Source organism: Melopsittacus undulatus, chromosome 3 (assembly GCF_012275295.1).
Source record: "Melopsittacus undulatus isolate bMelUnd1 chromosome 3, bMelUnd1.mat.Z, whole genome shotgun sequence".
NCBI classification, from domain to species: domain Eukaryota; kingdom Metazoa; phylum Chordata; class Aves; order Psittaciformes; family Psittaculidae; genus Melopsittacus; species Melopsittacus undulatus.
The window spans coordinates 8,503,717-8,526,306 of NC_047529.1; the positions used below are offsets into that span (position 1 = coordinate 8,503,717).

A 22,590-nucleotide genomic window follows, 5' to 3' on the forward strand; every position below is an offset into this window, starting at 1 on the left:
GAGTATGGTTATTCCTAGAAACCAGAGGAAACCATTCTTATGGAATGCACAGCCCAGATCAACGAAACTATTCAACTCTGCCTTAATCTGTGGTTGGTGAGCTCAGAAGTGGCAGCCCCCAACTGTGCTTCTCTGATGGTTCAGGTGGTTTCAAGTTGGAAAAATGGTTTAAAACTGAAATAAAAAACAATCAGCAGCCTTAGGCATCTTCTGATTGCAACCTTCTAGCAGAAACCGAAAGTTAAAAGTGGTCAGTCCACCCCAGATGCATCACAAGCAGCTAAAGAGGCAGCAAGAGAGAAAGGAGGCTTCTTAACAAGGTGAACACAGGTGGCAGACAGACCTGAAATCAGACAACCATTCCTTTTGAAGCCTACTTTTGACTGCTGCACTCAGGGTTCCCCAGGTGGCTGGGACCCTTTCAATAGTGCTTCCTATTAGGAAAAAAGCTACAGTAGATCAGTAGCACCACTTCCCAATTAAGTTTTTTTCCCTTCCTCTGACAACAGCAAGCCAGTGCTGAGAGTGGACAAAGCACTGAAAAACATCACTGGTGAGTGAAGAGCAACGAGAGCTGCTCTCCTGAAGAAAAAGCATTTGTTTCTTGGGATAACCATATAACCCCTTCAAAGTCTGTGTTTTGTTTGCTTTTGCAGCAAATTCTCTCCACTGTATTTACTTTCTTCTCAGTTTGGATTCACGTAGGCATACTTACCAACTGAAGCAATAGGGATGATGAGGTATAGTAATAATCATTTAGTAACAGTGTCTGTTCAGTAATACAGTATGAAAAAACAATGTCTATTTAAGGTAAAACAAGCCACATTTGGATGATCTCTGACCAAAGCAGAAATCTGTGTGTTGGCCAACAGCATACAGATCCTGGGATATAAATACATTCATTTTTTTACCTTAATGACAAAAAAAACCCAACAAAGTGGAGAGGGAGAAACAATGCTATGGTTTCATGTCCCTGATTCTGAACCAACCCCCAGAAGAAGAACATGTCCATCTGTAAAGGCTTTGGAAGAGGGAAGCTATGTGGTATTTAGCAATGTCAATTTATCCCAACTTTAAATCTTGTGACTGGAATAGATGATTTAACAGACCACATCCACTGCTACACTTGGGAAATAAATAAATAAATGATGCACAAAGCCAGGTACAAGAAAACAAACCCTAATAAAACTGAGCACTGAACTAGATATCACTTGCCATCACTGAGGAGGCAGGATTAAAAACTGTATGAAGACTGCAAACAGTAAACATTCCCTTGTTGACAGACAATTTCTCCAAAAAAAGATGGAAAAAACCCAATAAACTTATTCAATTTTAATGTACTGAAGTTCAATTATAAATCTACAGAAGTGATTAATGAAGAGAAGAATGTTAAACAGTTATAAATAGCAGCTGCGTATCATTGCCACTGGCTTTTCAACTGCAAGATCCATTAAAAGAGAAAGCAAACAGCAGAAGTGGGCTGGTGAAAGATCTGTATGTCCAAAAGCCTGTTTGCTTTCTCAACTGTTACCTCGTCAAACAGAAGGTACTCCCTCTCCCTGAAACTGTTCTTTTATAGCCATAAAACAACAGAGCTACAAAGTTAAGAAAATAAATATGTTTTAAGGGCTATGGCTGAAATAACTGGACAGACATTACAGATACACAGTCGTTTGAAAAAGAGCACTGAAAAACGTACTGCCAAATAATTGCAGTAAGTTTGCATGTACATAATGACTTTACACTGCAGTCCACCTGTGAATTGCTGTTCAGAAGTATTTTTGTCAGAACAGTTGCTCAGGTTCTTCGGGACCTGCTCCTAAACCAATGTTTTGGCATTCTCATAAACTTACTTCAGTAGATCTGCTCAGCAATGAAAGTCAAGATACTGCAAATCATTTTGCCTTAAAATATCTGAATTAAATCTGAATTAAGCATGCAGAAGAAGACGATTTTTGTATGTGCAGTGACATCTAGTGGAAGAAACCAAAACCACAGATAAAAGGGCTTCTAGAGAAAGAGAAGCTGTTATCATTTCTTGCGCGATTTCTGGCTGAGATAAAGAATTATTAACACCAGCCCCTTCAAATCTTTCTTAGTATCTTGTCTTCTGCACAACACTCACAAGCCAGCTGAAGGGAATCCTATTAAGCATAGCATGCTAATAAGACTATTTAATGCGAATGTACGTTTTTCCTTCCCATACAAATTCCATTTGATAAATGTACATATCTTCCATAATTGTTGGAGGGCAAAAGATTGTTGAGAAAGCAAACATCCCCAGGAAGACAACTGTTATTCTATCCACTTTTCTAAAGGAAAAGAAATTCAGCAGTAACATCTGACTTCAATTCTTCCTGCCAGCTCCATAGATACACAATCCAACATTAACTTTGTAGTGATTCTTAAACCTCTTCCTTAAAAATTCAAGCAGAAGACACAGCTTGTAGAAAGGAAACAAAAATTGGAAGTATGTAATGAGTGTTGTCTAATACAGATGACAAAGAGAGGAAGTTATCAAATGACAAATAAAAGTTGTTCATATGAAGTACAGATTTAAGTCTCCCGTTAAAAGTAGTCATGTTTCAGACACAGCCAACAGACTTTCTAACCAAAATGCAACACCAATATGTCTAACTAGCAACAATTGTACTAAAATGATTCACTTACTGAAATTTGAAAAAACCTTAGAAACAAGTGATATTCCTGCCAAACATACAAATAAACACATATGCCAATGCTGAAAATGAACAGCTCAAATACAGTATCATGCATACATCATCTCGTATATAAATGCACACCATTGCTGTAACTCCATCTATTCACTTGACTAATACAACCATTTTAGAACCTGTGTCAAAAGCCACACATACCTTTTATGGGCAGGATTAAAGCCTGTACTGGCATCTTCTGTAAAAAAATCATAATAGGCATTTTTCCAATATTGGTAACCAAAATGGTAACGTTATGAGGTTGATACAAATAATTACAAATCTCAAGATGTATTTTCTGTTCATCAGATAATTTTATATGATTTACATATTTATAAATTTAAAATTTAAAAAAAACAGCCATTCACTAGTAATGGAGGACTACATTATGCATTAGGTTCTAGTAGTCTATGCATAATGTTCTAGTAGTCTTACTATGGAAAAGTAACAAACCCCACAAGATTCTGTTGACTACTAATTGCATTAAATGGGGAAGTGTCACAAGTACTGGTTTTTGCACATGATGCGCATGCCATGGTTAATGGACTATTAGCACTATTACTGATATAAGTACTTTTTAAAAGTGCTGAGGTTTGTTCTTCAGGAGCCCAAGAGCTTGCACAACTTCTCTACCCTACAGCCATCAAAAAGTGGATTTCATAAACACAATAATTCTATGTGTGAGTAGCAGGTGTTAATTGAGAGCACTTCTCACCTGAGGACTGAGGTTGCTAAAACAAAGACAGACATGAAAAAAACATGAAAGAATGAAAGAAAAGAACAAATGCTCCTGAAGGGCAAGGTACTGAGGTAGAACACAAAGTAAGTGAGAAGAGGAAAAGGAGACAAACCAGTCAAGGTTAATAAGAAGTAACAAAATCCCATAAAACAGGATAACAGTGATGTATGCCCAGCCTTCAGGCAGAAGAATTGAGATAATGGTGTTTAAACACCATTCAGCAACTGTGGTTTCAAATTACCTGGAAATGCAAATAAATGTAGACTAATGCAGCATTTATATAGAACACAACAAACTGCTCTTGACAGAGTTCACTATGGTATTCAAGCCAGCATGGAAAGGAAATGATTAAAATCAAAATCTATTAGCTTCTGCCACCCTAATCAGAACCTCACAAAGAGCAGTACAATTACTTTGAGGTTCAGTCTCCTAGTGTTTTTGCTGGGTATAGCCAAGATTTCTAAAGAAAGGAAGGTCCCCTGTTTAGAGAAGTATGTCTACCAAAATAACTTTGGTATTGGTCTGTCTTTATTCATCGTGGCAAGTTAAGAGTATTTCATCTCTCCCCCAAAAAGGCATCATATTAAAAAAAATTATAAATGCTAATGCTTAAAGATAGACATAGTTTTCTTCCCCAGGTAGGAACAACCGATGTTAAGGCATAAAAATGTACTATTAACCAGTACTCGACCAAAGGGCACAAAACTCAAAAAGATCAAACAATAAAGAGAGTTCAGTGAAATATTTACACAACATGTGGTAGAATGCTGCAGCAGAATTAGTATTACTGATGAAAGCGAGGCTCTGTCACTAAATCCAACATGACAAAGCCAGCTGAAGCAGCTACTAGTTAAACTATTGATCATGAGAATTAGACACACACACAGAGAAAAGATCCTGTCCTTTTAATAGACTCTGCGAAGCCAGATCTGTGCATCCTTTGACATCAGCTGAGCTCTGCCACACAAAGCTAATGACATGATTAGAATCAAAATACTGGATAACAAAATGAAAAGTAACTCTAAATCTACTTCAAACTAAAAAGTAAAAAAGATCATCTAAATACCTTAACAGTGGGCACAAATGAGATACATCAAAAAGGCAAAAGCTAAAAGTCAAACCAATTTCTACACAAGCAGTAAAGGGGAGAAGAAACATAAAAGAAAGTTGGGAAGAAAATACAGCAGAGAATTATATAAAGAAGTATACATTTTAAAAAGATTAATATAAAAGCTGCTAAAGGTTATGGAAAGAAATTGGAGCATGAACAAAAGATGACAAAAGTAAGATGCCAGTAAAAGAAAAAAGATCTCTAGCAGAACGACAACACATGCAGTCAAATATAGCAGCCACATCAAAAGAAGTTTTGTACCAATTAAAGCCTCAAAGGAAGGGAAAAATCGAAAGTTGGATAGGTTACCCTAACATCTTAGACAGCATCCAGAGAAATTACAGACCCCAGGATTGATCTTTAACAGAACAATACAAAAAGAACTAAACGAAGGAAAAGAGCAGTTTTTCTTCCCTCCTCTTCTTTTTGGGCTTGTGTATGGAAGAACATTAACAGAAATCTGCAGAAAGATTCAATAAGAATGAGATGAAAGGAAAATCCTAGAGCTAACTAAGTGCCGAGGCTGCAAGACAACTGAAGATAGAGAAGCAATGTAAAATGGTGCTGTTTTGTAAAGTGCAATTCTTTTGACAGCTGGTGACACTTGAAGAAATAACGCAAAGCCTATGGGCTTCAAATCAACCATATCACTTTGTTTTTCAATGCAGCATCATTCCACATATTTATTAGATTAAGTATGATAATATCCTCCCTCTGATTAAAAAGAGGGACATGGGAGAGGCTGTAGTAGTACGTTAGTAAGGTTAGAATGTTGTGTTGTGCTATAGTGAGGTCAAGGATGAAAACAAACATCACCACTGGAAACAATGCTTGTCACTTCAGACCACCAAGAAGCTGCCATGCTATGAGATAAAGAATACTTCATATAGAGTCAGCACAATTTCAAAACCCCAACACTCTAATCTTTGTACAATGAAAACAGGATTTAGGTATGAGTTGACACTTCAGAGGAGCCCAGACAGCTGCTCTGCAAAAGGGCTTCATCCAAACGGGACAAAGAAAGAGAGCACACTACCAATACTACCACCACCAGTTCAGTATATTTCCAATCTGACAACAGCATCCACAACAAGACGTTCACAGCTGATAATGGCATTCAGCCATGCCAGCTCTGCACCAAATCAAGAACCAATAACATTTATGGATTACATAGTTCAAGCTAGTCTAAAACACTGATGGAAAACCGCTTCTTCAGATGGACTATATAGACACAAACATCAAAGGGGATAAAAGCTACAAGCAGAAATAAGGAAGAACATTGGGATGTTCATGTCAGCTGCATACATGGCACTGTGCTGTCTGAAATAACTGAATTTTAAGCCATCAAATCAAAAAATTGCCTTCACATGGTATTCTCTTCCTTAGTATTTTCTAGCTGGATAGTATTGGATAGTATTTTCTGTTCCCTATGAATTATTTTCAAGGTAGCATTTAGATATTGCTGATGTAATTTAAAACAAGGCTCAAAATAACTGGCAAGGGTGAACAAGTTTGAGGAGCATCTTCCCTGCAAAACAGTATGCATCCTACTTTGTGGGGCCTGATGAAAGCACTGCATTCAGTAAAAGCCAGGTAACTTTCCAGCAGTATCTCTGTATCTAGCAGAAGACACCAATGTGCCCTACGAATCTGGCTTCCTGTATTATACAAGGCTTATTCAAAATCCTTTCAATTATTTTGGATTTAAACATTAACAGATTTCCCATCAGCCTGTGAGAACAATTCAAAACCATGTGACCTCTGATATTTATAGTCTGGAAAAGCATAACTACATATAATAGAGTGTGAAATCCCAGTCAGCTACTAGCAAATGCACTTGCATCTGGCAGGCATATATGAATAGGTAATAGGCAGCAGTTTACATGAATTTTCAAAATCAACTGCCTAAAAGATTTGGTGCAAAAGGTGCTACAGACCTAAAAGCAAAAGGTTTTGAATTCTCCAAGCCTGCTGTAAGGCAGGAACTGAAAGGCAGCAACTACCTCAGGACTGCAAGCCCGGGGGAAGGCAAGAAGGCAGCAGGTTTTCAACATAAATACAAACATAAAGTTCTAAATACCTGAAGGAAGAATATCCTGAAAGTTACTGAACTTCTACCACGGCACGGAAAAAGTTGCAGCTGTGACTGCAGTGACATTCATGAGAACAGTCTCATTTCTCACAGGGTGCAGAGACATTCTAGTTTTACAAATGAACAGTGTGTACGGTGTCTGTGTGCAAGGGGGGCACATCAATAATGAAACAAAAAAGCCAGTGAACTTCTAGGGAGTCCATTACAAGAAACGCCACTGGTCTCTGCAGTTTAAAATCTGCTTTCCAGCAACTCAGCCTGGCAAACCTCCAGGCTTTTCCACTCTTACGCTGGCAGAGATTTCAGGAATTGTTAAACAAGAAGTGAATAAAAATATGGATGGCTTCAGTAAAACACTGTAAAATAAAACAGTACAACCATGAAATCTCTTGCAGATTTTCAGGTTTTCAGGGCCAAGAAAGGTTTATCAACTGCCCCTAACCCAAAAGTGAAATATATGCTATGTACTCACATGTCAGCGTATGGAACTGCAAAATACAGAAGCTGGATGAATTAAATTAACAAAAGCTCAGTACCAGAAACGTAGAATTACAACTTCTGTGTTTAAGCCCTTTATATTCAGCTATTAACAAATGCAGCTTTCCCGTTTATATGAACTGTTCAGTTAACACCTCATGCAATTATGTAATTTCTGTGCAAGAATCAGTGCATTTCCAACACAGAGCTTTAAAAACTTCGCATATGCTACATCATGTTCACTTTCAGAATTGACCAAAATTCAAATTCTCCATGTGACAATGAACTCCCTGATGCAGATCCGAGTGAAGAGATGCATGTATAGATGCTTCAAAATAACACAGAAATTATGTAACCCAAATTATAATATATTGGACCCAAAACATCTCTGAGGAATATGCAAACGCTAATTCCCAGTTCAGTATCTAGACAGACATTAAACAGTCCATTCTGTCACACCATCTGCTCAGCAGTTACCATCCCGGCTCTATCTCCATGCTGTTTGTGCTTTATTCTTATTTTTAAGCAAGGAGCCATTCAAGTTATTTGGAAGTCAGATAAAAGACAAAGTGGTGACCTTAAAAAAAAATAATCAAAAAGTGATACACAGGAAAAAAATAACTACACAAACCAAGTTTGAGGCCATTGATAAGGAGAATTTTAAGATTACTTCTAAATGCTTGGTGGAATTGCACTCCAAACGTGTTTGCTCAGCATATACAGCAAGTCATGAAAGCTTAAACTTCCTTTTCACAATTTTTATTTAACAGAATAGTAAAAACGTTGGGGAAAAAATACGCATCAGGAAAAGAAATTGTGGGAATTATTCCTCTGTGTATATGTGGATGCACAAATGTGTGCTTGTACGCATGTATGGAATCATAAAGGGGCCCATTAAAGTACCACCTCAGACTATGACCTTTATCACAAGCCAAATGCCAATATAAAATCTTACCAGTACAACTGGGCAGCAGGAGAGCAAAAATACATGCAGAGAACACGAAAGTTTTACTCTGCTGTTGTGAGAACTCACTTGGAGCATTGCATGCAGTTCTGGTGTCCTCAACATAAAAAGGACATGGAACTGTTGGAACAAGTCCAGAGGAGGCCACGAGGATGATCAGGGACTGGAGCACCTCCTGTATGAAGACAGGCTGAGAAAGTTGGGGCGGTTCAGCCTGGAGAAGAGAAGGCTGCGTGGAGACATCATAGCAGCCTTCCAGTATTTGAAGGGGGCCTATAGGGATGCTTGTGTGGGATTCTTCATTAGGGACTGTAGTGATAGGACAAGGGGTAATGGGTTGAAACTTAAACAGGGAAGAATTAAGTTAGATGTAAGGAGGAAGTTCTTTACTGTAAGTGTGGTGAGGCACTGGAATGGGTTACTCAGGAAGTTGTGAATGCTCCATCCCTGGCGGTGTTCAAGGCCAGGCTGGACAGAGCCTTGGGTTATATGGCTTAGTGTGAGGTGTCCCGGCCAATGCAGAGGGTTTGGAACTAGATGATCTTAAGGTCCTTTCCAACCCTAACTATTCTATAAGTCTCATTCTACATCATGCAGAAAACACAGTATGGAAATCTCCAAGTTGCCCTCTTGGGTCTGAACTAAATTTTCAAAACATGAGAGAGTTCTGTGTGGATTTAACTGCTGCAGAAGTAAGCTGTAGTCATTCAACGGACACAACACAGGCCAGCTTACATGCATTGGTTGCAAAAATCCCTGTGCCTGGGACTCCAGATTGTGCTTAGGTCAAATGTATCTGAAGACCTTCTAGAGGAGATCCCACTGATATCCCATTCGAAAGTTGTTCAAGTTCACAAGCCATTTCTGACCAAAATACGAATCTGAAGGTCAATGCAAAAATCTGTATTCACTCTGTACCATAGTCACTGAGATACCAAGTGTAAGTTAAAAGGTGATTATTCACAGGCCTTGTTGATACTATACAAATACCAAGGAGATGAAAGATCCACTTGCCCTTGCCCCAGGTAATCTTCATTTGCAACTCAATGAAAACATTCAGTTATTTAAAGATTAGTTAGAAATAAGCTGTTTCATGCTCTGAGGTCACTATGAAGAAAAGAAAGAGTTGTGCTAACCCTGATTAATATTATTTAAAATCTTCTTCAAAAATACCACTGTGCCTGAATATTTACCCTTAGAAGCCCTCAAAAACTAATTCCTTGGAATAATCTAAAACAACACCAAGAAAATTTTGTGTTATTAAATAAAAAGCCAAAGAGGGTGACTTAGAACATGAACTTTTTTGAAGTAAGACCACTAAGGCTAGTTCAAATGCCAAGTTGGAAATTTATTTATTTGCCTTACTTTCAGAATATCTTGAGTTTCATTCCACTTGTTTGTCCACTCTTTGGTCAGTTCTTGTACCTAGAAAAGAAAACAAATATCAGAAATAATCACATCTCTTCCAAAGCCCTTGAGAACAGATTCTCAGAGAGGACAAAACATTCATGCAGCTCTTTGTGAAGTTTAATACTTAAACATTTAGATTAAACATATTGCTCCTGCAATAAGTAGCCATTCCTACAATAGCCCACAAAATTCTTATCTATAATATAAAATGAAACAAAGGACAAGAGAGCCACTTCAAATAATAGCAAAGAAATTTATGAGTTCTATGAAGTGCTTCATCAGTCTTAAATGGTCTACTGCCACGGATTGATCCCTTAGCTGTAACAAGCTCCTTTCCTATGGTTCTTGAACATGCAGGCAGGCATGTTCAGGCTAAAATGCCCTCCAGAGGATGGCATGCAGAGGAAGAAGCACAGAGGCAGCCTTCAGGAGAGAATCAGAGCAAAGTTTGCTGCAACGCAGAAATCACACACCTGGGGGAAATGAGCACAGAACTGAGAAGCTGCTTGCAAAGGTCCTACAGACTGGGAGAGGGAGAGCACTGGGTGCAGCATCACAGATTCATTTAAGTTGGAAAAGATCTCTAATCCCAGGACTGCCAAGTCCACCCATAAACCATGTCCCTAAGCACCATATCTATGCATCTTTTAAATACCACCAGGGATTGTGATGCAGCCACTTCCCTGGAAAGCCTGTTCCAATGCTTGACAACCCTTTTGGTGAAGAAATTTCTCCTAATATCCAATCTGAACCTCCACTGGCGTAGCTTAAGGCCATTTATTCTTGTCCCTGAGAAAAGGGACCAACCCCTACCTTGCTCCATCCTCCTTTGAGGTCACTTTAGGAACCTATAAGGGAGGGATAAGGTCTCCCCTAAGCCTCCTTTTCTCCAGACTAAAAAGCCCCAGTTCCCACAGCCACTCCTCACAGGACTTGTGCTCCAGGCCCTTCATCAGCTTTGTTGCCCTTCTCTGGACCCCACTCCAGCATCTCAACGTCTGTGTTGTAGTAAGGGGCCCAGAACTGAAATTTGCTTTGTTGAACCTCACACCATTGGCCATAGCCCATCAATTCAGCCTGTCCAGATCCCTCTGCAGAGCCTCCCTATTCTTCAGCTGACCAACACACCCACGAACATGGTGTAATCCACAAATATACTGAGAGTGCACTCAATTCTCTCATCCAGGGCTTTGAAAAAGATACGAAGCAGAACTGGCACCAGTACTGATCCTTGGGGAACACCACTTGTGACCGGCCACCATCAGGATTTAACTCCATTCACCACGACTCTTTGGGCTCTGCCATCCAGCCAGTTCTCAACCAAGTGAAGAATACACCTATCCAGACCATAAGCAGGCAGTTTCTCCAGGAGAATGCTGTGTGACACAGTGTCAAATGCTTTACTGAAGTCTAAATACACAACGTCCATCGCCTTTCCTTCATCAACCATGTGGGTCACCTTGTCGTAGAATGAGATCAGGTTGGTCAAGCAGGACCTGACTTTTGTAAACCCACACTGACTGGGCTTGGTCACCAGGTGATGGCACTCAGGATGATCTGCTCCATAACCTTCTACAGCTCCAAGGTCAGACTGACAGAATGATTAGGATTTGCCCTGCCCTTTCTACTCACACAGTTGCCCATCTCATAAGTTAACTTTTTAGCCTTCATATTGGCAAAGGTTGTTCTCATTTCAAAACCTTTCATAGAGGATGCTTCAGGCAGATTCACCTCAAAACTCTGTCTGACTTGGAAACATAATCACATTAAATGAAAATATACAGGTATATATATACCCACACACTTTCGTTGTCTAAATCACCAGATTTCTGTGCAGGAATTAAATATATTGATGTCTAAAAACATATACAAACTTTTATTATTTAAATTTATTTTCTCTGAAAAAAAAAACTGAGAAAAAAAAACCAAACCCTAACAGCTACATCCCTTTATTACTTTACATATAAAACCACTGTAAACAAGAAATTAAAGGCCTTCAATGCAGTTCTTCCAAACACCTCCACATTTGCCACTTGCAGTCTACTTTCCTAGTTGTCTTTTGCAGATCAGCTGTAAATCAATCCATGAGAACTAAAGAAACTTTTCTCCCCTCTCCCTGTATCTCAAGATTTCAACAAAGGAAGCACACTTTACAATGCATCATTATCTTTCCTAGTGCTGCTAATGGGAATAGCAAAACAAAAAACATACTGAAAAGATTAAAGGAAAACATGAAGAAGGTCTATCCTAAATGCATTCACCATCCCAGAACAACTTTTATTCCTCAGAAACAATTTCAAAGTTGCTCTTCTATAAGGACAAATCAACACATTAAAGAAAGCCATCATATATTTGTCAGATGATTTAAATATGGTGATAAAAGTCTTCAGATCTGCATAAACAAATTAATTATTGCACTCATTCAAGTATATAAAAAAGCTATAACTACTGCAGGATCTACTAAGAATTTTCAGTAATTATGTCTATTGTAATTATCATGACTGGTAATCACACAATGAAGCTGACAAGAGATAATAAAATATGCTCAATATACTCCCCACGCAAAGGGCCAACACTTGTGTGCAGGACAAGCAGTGATTACTGTCAGAGCACGAGTAATGTACTCTAATCAGCATATAGGCAGCAGAGTATATTACTCAGCTACTCTTAGATAAAAGCCTTTCATTTTTACACCAAAAAAAGGAACATGTACCAATAGTATGATGATTCATCTCTTTTCAGATAAAAAGTTTTAAAAACCTAATATGACTATGAAAAAATCAACTTACAACTGAACACTCACACTGAGCTTATGCAGGTCCTACCTTAATTATGCAATACAACAAAGGAAGGATTCCTGTGTGTACTAGAGTTGTAAAATGCATTCCTATCAGAAACTATGGAGATGCCCAGAGTCCACTTTGCAGCTATAGTTCACAGTAATAAACATATTTTGCCCATTTTTGTCACAAAGTTAATTTTATGTATCATTTCACTGACAAGTATTTCAACATGCCTTATAAATTGGTATGACCAATGGGAATCCTGAAGAATGCACAGATACAATGCAACTTACTTAGGTCAAAACAGGATTCTCAAAGAAATGCATTCATTCTCCAACTGTAAAGGTGCAAGCAGCACCAGTGTAAACGTCCCAGTTTAAACCAGCTAAGAAGTCCCTGTTTTTTAAAGATGTGATATCTACATTTGATTGTCATCTTGTTGACAGTATTCAGAGCTAAGCATTTGCTGCCATGTAGCTTAATGATTCCAAATACTTTCCTTTCTTCTTCCAAAGTCTGAGTAATACTATGTTTTTAAAACAGTTTGCAGTAGCTTTAAAAACAAGCAAGTATATAGAAAAGAATTAACATAGAATGATAGAATAAAGAATGAAAGATCAGAAATCAGATAAATTGGAGTACCATTACTTCTATAGTCTTTTGGACCCTGCATCAAAACTGAGAACTCTTCTCAGACTACACTGAGCTGGGTGATGAGAACAACTCGGGATGAGGCACACTACACTAGATCTCAGACCCAGAAAAGACAGCTAACTAGGCACTGAACATATTTGTACAGATCATATTTAAAGACTGAAACTTTCTGAAAACCTACCCCCACAACACAAGTTATTGATTGCCTGGAAACATGTAAGAGTTGCCCATTTTCCCCATAAAACTTTTGCTGCATTTTCTACACAAGGAACACACTGTTACTGTGATTACAGAGTAATGATTGCTCTGATTTAGTGGCTTTTTCCTCTCTATTTACAAACACACTTTTTAGTTTGGCAAGCTGGCCTGAGAACAAACATTTTCATTAAATAGAACTGGCATGAAAAGTATCAAGGATATACTTTGTTCTTACTTAGAATCATAGAATGGTTTGGGTTAGAAAGGACACTAAGATCATCCAGTTCCAACCCCCCTGCTATGGGCAGGGACACCTTCCACTAGACCAGGCTGCTCCAAGTCCCATCCAGCTTGGCCTGGAACCCTGCCAGGGATGTTATAACATTATCATATGTTAATTGTATAACAAAATTACAAGTTCACACAGTTTTCTTTTGTTGGTTTTGTGGGTTTTTTGTAAAAAGCACCAAACAATGCTATTTGATGGAAGGAAATCAGTGTATCAAAACAAAATAATTCTGAAAATTATCAAGTCCTGCATTGAGACACCTCCTTCCCCCCTTCTTTTCTTTGTTTCTTCATTTTGGTTTTATTGAAAAGCTACTTATGAAATTATTACTCACCCTTGCTTCATTCTGCTGAAGCTTTTCTTCCATGCTTAAAGCTGTTGGAGAATCCAAGAGTGCAATCTAAAATTGTAAAAATTAAACATCATCAAGTTAAAAAAAGCAAAAGAAATTAAAAAATAACAATTTCTGGCAGAATCAAATGAAAGAAATGCAACTGTTCAACTTCTTTGATTATTTAGGATGAAGTATTTTAAACTCCAGTATATGTCATTTTACCTTGAAACACTGTAAACACAGTGATCAAAATCTCGTCAAAGCAGATATTACAAATGTAAATGATAAGTTTAAGAGTCCTATTTTCATTCCCCATGTACACACACGGTCACATAGCTGCAATGACTGAAAACATGGCATAAGTTTATAATGAGTAATTCCTCATACATCTATCTTTGTATTTCTGCTAAACATAAAATTTATTATGCATCAATAGTTTACCATTTTGCCATGATACATATGTATCTTACTTATCTTTAATAAAAATATATGAAGGTGACTGGCCTTAAAAGAGGAAAACTGCTATACAACACGTACACATAACCAACACTCATTATTATGTGACCTATGCTGAACCAAGCACTGTATTTTGGTAACCAGTATCTTCAGTGATCTACAGAATACTTCTGCAGTATTCTGGGAACATAAAGGAAAACTACAAAAGAAATTATACAGAGATTTATATTCTACTGTGCATACATAAAACCACCTGCTGTTTTATCAACCATCACAAATTCAATTAACTTAAGCAAGTTCTCTATTGCCTCCCACACAGCCATGTATCACATCCTACAACTGAACCAGATTTATTTAGTGATATCCACTCTTTTACAGCCTGGAGCTAGGTCAAAGCATGAGATCTTCAAAGGGGTTCAAGTTACATCTACTTTGCTAACTCTAAATCAAATCACACTTTGACAATAAATTGCATTTCCCCCTCCTAAAGAATATGAGAGAAACACCAGTATAATAGAGTAATTCAACCCCATAAAGCTTTCTAATTGTTTGTAACAAAGCAGAGCTCTCCAATCACCTGCAATACCTATTACTGCTTCCAACTGTGATCCCATCTTCTTTTTCAGCAAGTGTTTTATAGCACAGAATTTAGCTGAAGTACTACCCTTCTATTTAAAAAATTCTGTGCTGAACTGACATTTCACATTGTGCAGCCCATCTCAAATAAAAACAGATAGTTCTAGAAATAAATCTGAAGTATCATTTCAGATACTTCCAACTCCTATTTGCTCAAGTATGAAATACAGCAGTCCTGAGTGACATTATTTAGAAGCAACGACTGGCCTGAGCCAGTTGCATATTCCTTATTATTTGGTTGGCTTCACCATCCTGGAAAAAGAGATATTAAGCCTAACAGAACTTGTGCAGCAGATGTTTATAGCTGCTAATACCGAGAGAAGAACAAAAGTGAATTCCCAAAAGTGAAAATACTTTTACATATTTAGCATGTTACATGCTTTCTAATGTACAGTGCAGCCAAACACAAAATGCATTGTTCAAACCTCCTACATTTCACATTTGTCCATCTTAAATATTTTATACCTTTCTACTTCTTTTAAGATACTAGTTAAAAGTACTTCTTCATCCACCAGCTAGACCTAGGAAAGACGTTGGTGCTCAGCTTCTTTATGCTGTGGTGACTACCTGTTCCACAGCACACTGCAATCGAGCTCTGATTATATTAAGAGAAAGCTCGGAGCTTTGGGATGACAATTTTTCCCCTTGTGCAAAAAAAAGGTAGTCTACTGGCCATATGGAAACTGATTCAATCAGGAAAATAATATTCATTCATAGCCTCATAGAGCTTGTTTACTCAAATCAATATAATGAAAGATAATTATCTCATTACATTCTAGAAATAGATGTTATAACTCAAGGAAAATTACACATAAATTTCAAGTAAAGCTAACCTGATTCCCTTGAGCAAGCAGGGCTTTTAATCGGGCTATTTCAGCTCTCAGCTCACGGATCAGTTTGACGTTAGGATCCTCATTAATAGTAGGCTTGTTGATGATGTTTTTGGCTCTATTTGCATAGCGAAGTGTACTTAAAGTTTCTCCATAATTGACATCAGCAGGTGAAATAGCTAAGGAGATGAAATCAGAAACAGTTCATCCAGCACCATATGTTTCATTTGGTAAAGTTAGTTTATATTTTAAAAGTCAGATAAACTTAATGCAGATGAAGAGACAGAAATACGTGATTAACCAGTACAGCTACAATTTGCACCAGTTCTTCACCTAGCTCCACTACTTTCATGTTATTGTAACTCTGCTTAAATAAACACCCTATTAGAAGAGTGTATTAATCAGCTCCAACAATCAAGTATTGTAAAGTAATCTTGCTGTCAATCTACTTAACATTTACATTTCTCTGCTAAGCATCAGTGTTGTATATGATACTTTGCAGGCTTTCTTGCTGTTTTTATTTTACAAGTACAGTGGATAAAAAATGAGTATGTAATCACGAAATGGAAAAGTTATTCCATGTAAAGCCACAGCAGGCTCAATCCAAGTTTTGAAGGGAAATTAAACAGCATTCAAACAAAGAGCAGACATGAGAACCAAAACAAGAGAAGAGCTTCTGTAATTTACAAACCTCGCTGCTCTACTGAGCTGCAGGCATCTGGCAGCATACAGAATTTATCTGATGCCTCAAGAAAAACCACTATGATTTTCTCAGGCAACGTAACCAGGAAAAACAATGGAGTTTATATAGATAAGTGCTGCATCCACAGAGATACGAAAAAATCCCAGAAGAGAACACCACGCAGAAATTATGTGGGACCAGAAATCTTACAAATCAAACTGAACAAGAGACTCAGAGAATCAGAATATGAAAACACCTGAAAAAAATAATAAAGTAACCAAAATATTCTGCCCTTCCTCTATCTCTCAACAGTAATTGTAATGGATTCAGCAGTAGCAGTCATTTTTTCTCCTTCTTGGTGGCTGGTGCAGTGCTGTGTTTTGACTTTCAGGCTGGGAGCGGTTACTGGTGGCACGTACTTTTTGAGTTACTGCTTAAATGTTTGGTTTTGTCCAAGGCCTTTTCTAAGCTCATGCTCTGCCAGGGAGGAGGGGAGGCCGGGAGGAGGGAGAGACAGGGCGCCTGGCCTGGGCTAGTCGGGGAGGTATTCCATACCACAGCACATCATGCTCGGGGAGGTAACTGGAAGTTGGGGGGAGGGTTAGCTCTCTTCCGGGTTGGGCTCGTTTTGGCGGGTGGTATCGTATTCTCTCTCCTTATTTATTTCCTCTAACATTGATTTATTAGTGGTAGCAGTAGTGATTTGTGTTAACTTAATTGCTGGATTGGTTTTATCTCAATCCGTGGGAGTTATATTCCTCCGGTTCTCCTCCCCATCCCTCCGGGAGTGAGGAGGTGGGGGGGAAAAAAGGGGTGTGTGGTACTGCGGGAGACTGAGGTGGGGTTTTATACCCCAAAAAGACTCTTTTTGTGGTAGAGACTCCCTGAATGAGGGGAGATGCACTTGGCAATAGACTACACTTCCCCTAGCTCACACCATTACTTCCCTACTTTACCTACTGTCTCCACTCCACTACTCAATTATTCTCTTTCTGAAAAGAAGTTACAATACATTATAGACATATAAAAATACATCCAATTCTGTTTTGTCATAAAAGCTTTTCCTACAGTTTGAGATGATCTTCCTGCTTTTGTTGTGTTTAGTTAAAGAAAAGGCAGGCCAAATGTGTCCAGACAGCTTGTCAGGCTCTGTTAGGCAATTCAGCCACATTACCAGTACAGTTACTGTTGGAGAAAAGATCAACCATCAGGGCTCTGCCTAGGAGAAGCATCCTTAATAGATGAGGAAGTAGCTGAAAAAGCGGCTGGGTTTTGTAATCGTTAGTATAGGCACTGAAAGCTCATGGTTTTTCTAAAACCTCTCTTCCCAATCCCTCTGTCAAAAAAGTTACTCAACCATTAACTGAAAAAAAGCATCAAGAAGAAAGACACCAGCACAGTGTTACTTAAACAGCCAGGAAAGAAAAAGCAGAGTCTGGTTCAAGATGCTCTTTTGGTACTACTATGATCAGCCTGAGGAAAAAAGTGGCATGGTTTCCAAAAACACTCCCAAAATCATGTAACAAGGGAACTGCTATCCAGAAAATTTGACTGTAAGAAAACAACTGAAGAACCAGAATTTGATCCAATGTATTTTACTCCCTCAATTCTGCTCTCTCTCTCACCTTTTCAAGAGAGGACTGTGTCAGCTAAACTGCATTTCATTTGAGCAGGAATGAGTAAGAAATTTCAGAGCTGCTTTTCTCTTCACTCCTTACATCTCCAGCATCCAAAATCCTTAAACATCCCCCAGCTTCACTTCTGGGGGGAACAGAATTCCCATTCCAATTCCTTGAAAAATCTGAACTACATATGCCATAAGTAGGTTTTTAAACCAAGTAATCCTTTCAGAGCTTCCTGAAGATAAGAAGCAAACTGCAAGTTTGCTGGACCATAAAATCATAAAAAGAAAAGATGACTGATCATAAATGAATTTAGGCAAAAAGTTAAAATGCTGTGTGCATTCAAAAAGTAGGTTAAATAAAAATGACAGTCCTATATACTGAATGTCAAAAGAGACAGGTTGTTTCTGCTACTAATGCAACAAAAACACAGTTTTGGAAAAACAAACTGATTCACACATTGTTATTGACTAGATACACCAGGCTGGAATTCTTTTTCTACTGGGGGTCGTCTTCAGCCTGGGGAGAAGTATAAGGGAACAGAAGTACCTGACTTTACCTAGGTCCAGGTTTGAACATTAACAATGAGTAACAGCTGTCTGGAAAGCAAATGAACCTCAGCAGTAAGCAGGAACTATAACTTGAAGTTTAACTGGTCAAATTAGCTAATCATTACACTGTGCATGAGTCAAAGAAACACAGCAGTGAGGCAGAGGTCAGAGCAAATGCATGAAATTAGGCACACACATCTGAATGTGTGAAAGACTTAAGCAACCAAATGTCTGGCACTGTACATACACAACCTGGGTGCCTTGCTACATTTGTGACCTAATAGCCAGGGATAGATGCACCCAAACAGACAACCTGCATATGAAAAATGAAGTTCTCAAATTCAGGAGGCATACCTGCTGTTGTTCAGGACATCGCTAAACAACTAGTCTGTCTCCATATACACAATGAGACCCTATATATAGCTCTGGTGGAAGAGATTCTGCAGAGTGCAAAAGCAGAGCGTTACTAGAAAACTTAGAAAGAAAAAACCCATTAATATGTGTAACCAATGTTCTGCCTTAACAAAGCATCTGGAATCTAAATATTTACAGCCACTATACAGCACAAACTGTTCAGGATGCAAAGAAAAGTAATTTAAAAACACTTACTGGCAATCATTATCGTTTTAGAGTTTCCTCCTAGGCTATCTTTTAACAACCAAGTCAACACAGAGTCCCTGTAAGGCACAAATACTTGTTTCTTCTTTGAAAGAGGATTTGTTGCATCCTGAGATAAATCAGCTGTGATGTGAAGGGAGGAAAAAGAAGCAGCAATTAGGTATATTCATTCATTTTCAAAACCAGGATGCATTAGGCCATTATTTGTATACGTAAAAATGAACAGAAGTGTAAATAAATAAAGAGAAAGGTATTTAGTGACTAAAAAAAAAAAACCCAGAACAGCCAAGCCCCAAAAACTGAGACTTACCTAAGGCAGAAATTACATTTCCCAGAGTAACTAGGGATTTGTTAATATTCCCTCCTTCCTTTAATCTAACCCCTGTGGCACCAGTGGCATCTGCTCTCTCGCTTCCAGCAAGATCTACCAAATGAATCTTGCTAACAGTTTCACAAGGCATTTCGGAATCAAATTTAGCCTAAAGAAAAAAATAATACAAAGAAAAGTATGTTAAGCTATGAAATTCTGTGATTTTACTGAAGCCAACCTAGTGGCCTTTTTCATGTCATGACTGAATTTAACTTGCTTACAATAGCAGAGCTTCAGAAGACAGGTGTATTAGTGGTGCCACAGAAAGGTATTTAATGATGAATTGCTGCATAACCCCCACATAAGTAGTTATGTCTATAAATTGTAACATTTGCAACTTTCTAGCCACTTATGGACATACACCAACTGTGAATTGGTACTTACATGATGCACAGTGAACATGCGCTGCATTCGTTTTATTAAGCTTTTAACATATTATATTTATATTTAGCTTTCAACAAGCCATAATATACACAGATGCATTTACACTCACTTCCTTCTCTGCCTCCAAGTTCTAGTAAGTAGCAATCGCAATTTTATTCTACAATTTTAACTAAGGCTTCTGCCTAATATTTATCTTAATTCATATAAATCAACTCAGATTACCCTATTCCAAACTTCCTTCTACTTTTACAGTACAACAGTGGAACAAAACCTTTTGCTGCCTGCAACTCATCCTCTTCAGAAAGCACTGCAATGAGCAACTCATCATTAGCAAACAGCACAGCATTTTGTGTGTCTGTAAATCTGGTGTGGGGGGGAGACATGAAAAGTACCATCAGAAGAGCAAACCATCTCCACACTACCTCCACTTCATCTACCAGGTTATCCATGGACTGTCTAAAAGACCTCCCCAAAAACACAATGAAAAGCAGGAATCATTAGAAAATGAGTTTACTCCATACAGATCACTATTCTCTGAGAAAATGTGGTAAATCTCTCCATTATTCCATCAGTATAAAATAAGGAATATAAAAAGGTTTCCAACAATAACAGATGAAGACTCAGCAAGAAAACACTCAGAAAACATTTCTACACTTTACGATTTGGGCCACGGAGACAGATTTTTCCATGAACCTTGGAGAACAGCACAGTATAAAAGATAGCCCATCTTCAGCTCTGGCTGGTCTCACCCAACATGCTCCTCACTGCTGTGACAGGAGTGAGTATTGTGTAGCATGCCAGCACTGGTCACTGTTATCCAGCCTAAAGTCCCAACAATTATCTACTCAAAATCTATTAAATACTTTAAGCAATCACATTACACAGTAAATTTTAAATATTATAATCACTGATAAATGTATTTATAACTCTCAAAACAGTATTTTTTACACTTTCAACTTTCTCGATCGTAACAACATAGTCATTACCTACCCATACTTGCCTACTTAACCTGATTTTTTAATTGCCATATGAATTATTGAATTTAAACACATATTAAGACAGAGGCTTTAGTTTTGTTACCTGAGTGAAGTTGATTGTGAAAATGGCATGCGACCTGCTACTGACATCGTTCATTCCAGTTGCAGCCGTCGTTCTATTTATATTTCCTGCGTCCATAAGCTCCTCTACATCACCATAGTTTTGCACTAAATGTTTAGACAAATCTAAAGAAAAGCAGAGTGTTACAGCACTCTCAGATGTGCACTTCACTGTCTTTAGAAAAAAAGATTCCAATCACCCTCATTACCACAAAGTATTGCTGCAATTAGGGTTTATTGTCATACTTCATTATCACTTACAGAAAGGAATGAGGCCTCATGTGAACAATGGACCACTTACACATTTACAGTAAATTAATGAAAAACCATGTGATCTTACTAAAGTATTTAGTGCAATAACCTAAGCATAATCCCTTTAGAGACAAACCCGCCCTGGTAGAGGACAGATTAAGACAATTAGATCTTAATAGGTTCTTTCCACGCAAACATTAAAGACTTATAAATTATAGTCAACAAAGTCTTAAAGCCAATTGCATCTCTTAACATTATTTAAAAATGTGTTAGAAATTTACAAATAAAAACTGTACATGTATAATAATCTTAGAATTGGGAAAGCAAGTGGGGGTACAAAGTAAGAGGCTATTCTCCTTTAATGCTTTTATATCGAAGCATTGTATCCATCATCATTTATATTTTAAGATATAAGAATACCCCGTGTAATTAGACACCACATCTTAGAACACATACAAGTAATAGCATATCCAGTGCTAAACACTACAAGTGTTTTTACCCTCAACATAGGGCCCTTCTTTTGGATGCTCTCGTATTCGTAAATTATTAGTTTTTGATGACTTCCGTCTCAGAAGATCTCTCACACGTTCATTATAAATTTCCAGATAACTGAAAGAAAAAGGATCAGAAAAATCACTGACTGATTCAAGAGTCTCTAAAAAAAGGAAATCCACATTAATGCTGTGTTTGAAAGCAAGATGCCTGGAGAAGTAAAGAGATGTCCCTGCCCATGGCAGGGGGGTTGGAACTAGATGATCTTAAGGTCCTTTCCAACCCTAACTATTCTATGATTCTATGATAATAGATCCAAAGACAGTAAAGATTACAGTGTACTGGTATAAGGGAAAAGGTAAAAAAAGCAAGAAGCAAGTAGAAAAGAAGAAGCCATTAGCAATATCAGGATCACCTAATGTCAGCCTGAAATAAAGGATAACAATAAGGAAGATGCTGACCAGTAGCAAAGGCGTCTTCACTATCATTTAAATAAAGCAAAATGCACAACTATTGGATTGAATTTAGAACTATTGCGCATTTTTACTGTGATTGCCAACAAAAAAAATCAATTATAGGACTGAGGCCAAGCATAGAAAGTTATTTGGAAAACACACGTTTCTCTCAGAGATAAAGAGAACAAAGTGGCTGTAACTGAAACTAGTTTGATAACCAGCAAACTATCAACATGTCAAGACCTACCTGACTTCTGTTCGAAAGGATGCCTCATTCCGCTTTGTTTTCTCACTTATTTTGCTGAATAATCCTTCACAGATTCGAGGTATTAAACCAGCATCACCCTGGAATAACAACAGCTCTTATTCTCAAGGGTATATAT

The 22,590-nt window shown here is 37.9% G+C and overlaps 1 protein-coding gene across 4 annotated transcripts in view; it reads right to left on the reverse strand.

Annotated features, from left to right (window-relative positions):
- The window catches only part of KIF16B (kinesin family member 16B), a 142,503-nt gene that overhangs the window by 93,529 nt on the left and 26,384 nt on the right, over positions 1–22,590 (reverse strand). For all 4 annotated transcript variants that reach the window (XM_034060515.1, XM_034060514.1, XM_034060516.1 and 1 more), the window contains 8 exons: positions 22,455–22,552; positions 21,760–21,869; positions 20,992–21,134; positions 19,468–19,636; positions 19,149–19,280; positions 15,688–15,863; positions 13,763–13,828; positions 9,460–9,519 (listed from right to left, as the gene is read on the reverse strand). In XM_034060515.1, the coding sequence (XP_033916406.1) occupies positions 9,460–9,519; positions 13,763–13,828; positions 15,688–15,863; positions 19,149–19,280; positions 19,468–19,636; positions 20,992–21,134; positions 21,760–21,869; positions 22,455–22,552 (954 nt within the window). The remainder of the gene's footprint in view (positions 1–9,459; positions 9,520–13,762; positions 13,829–15,687; positions 15,864–19,148; positions 19,281–19,467; positions 19,637–20,991; positions 21,135–21,759; positions 21,870–22,454; positions 22,553–22,590) is intronic.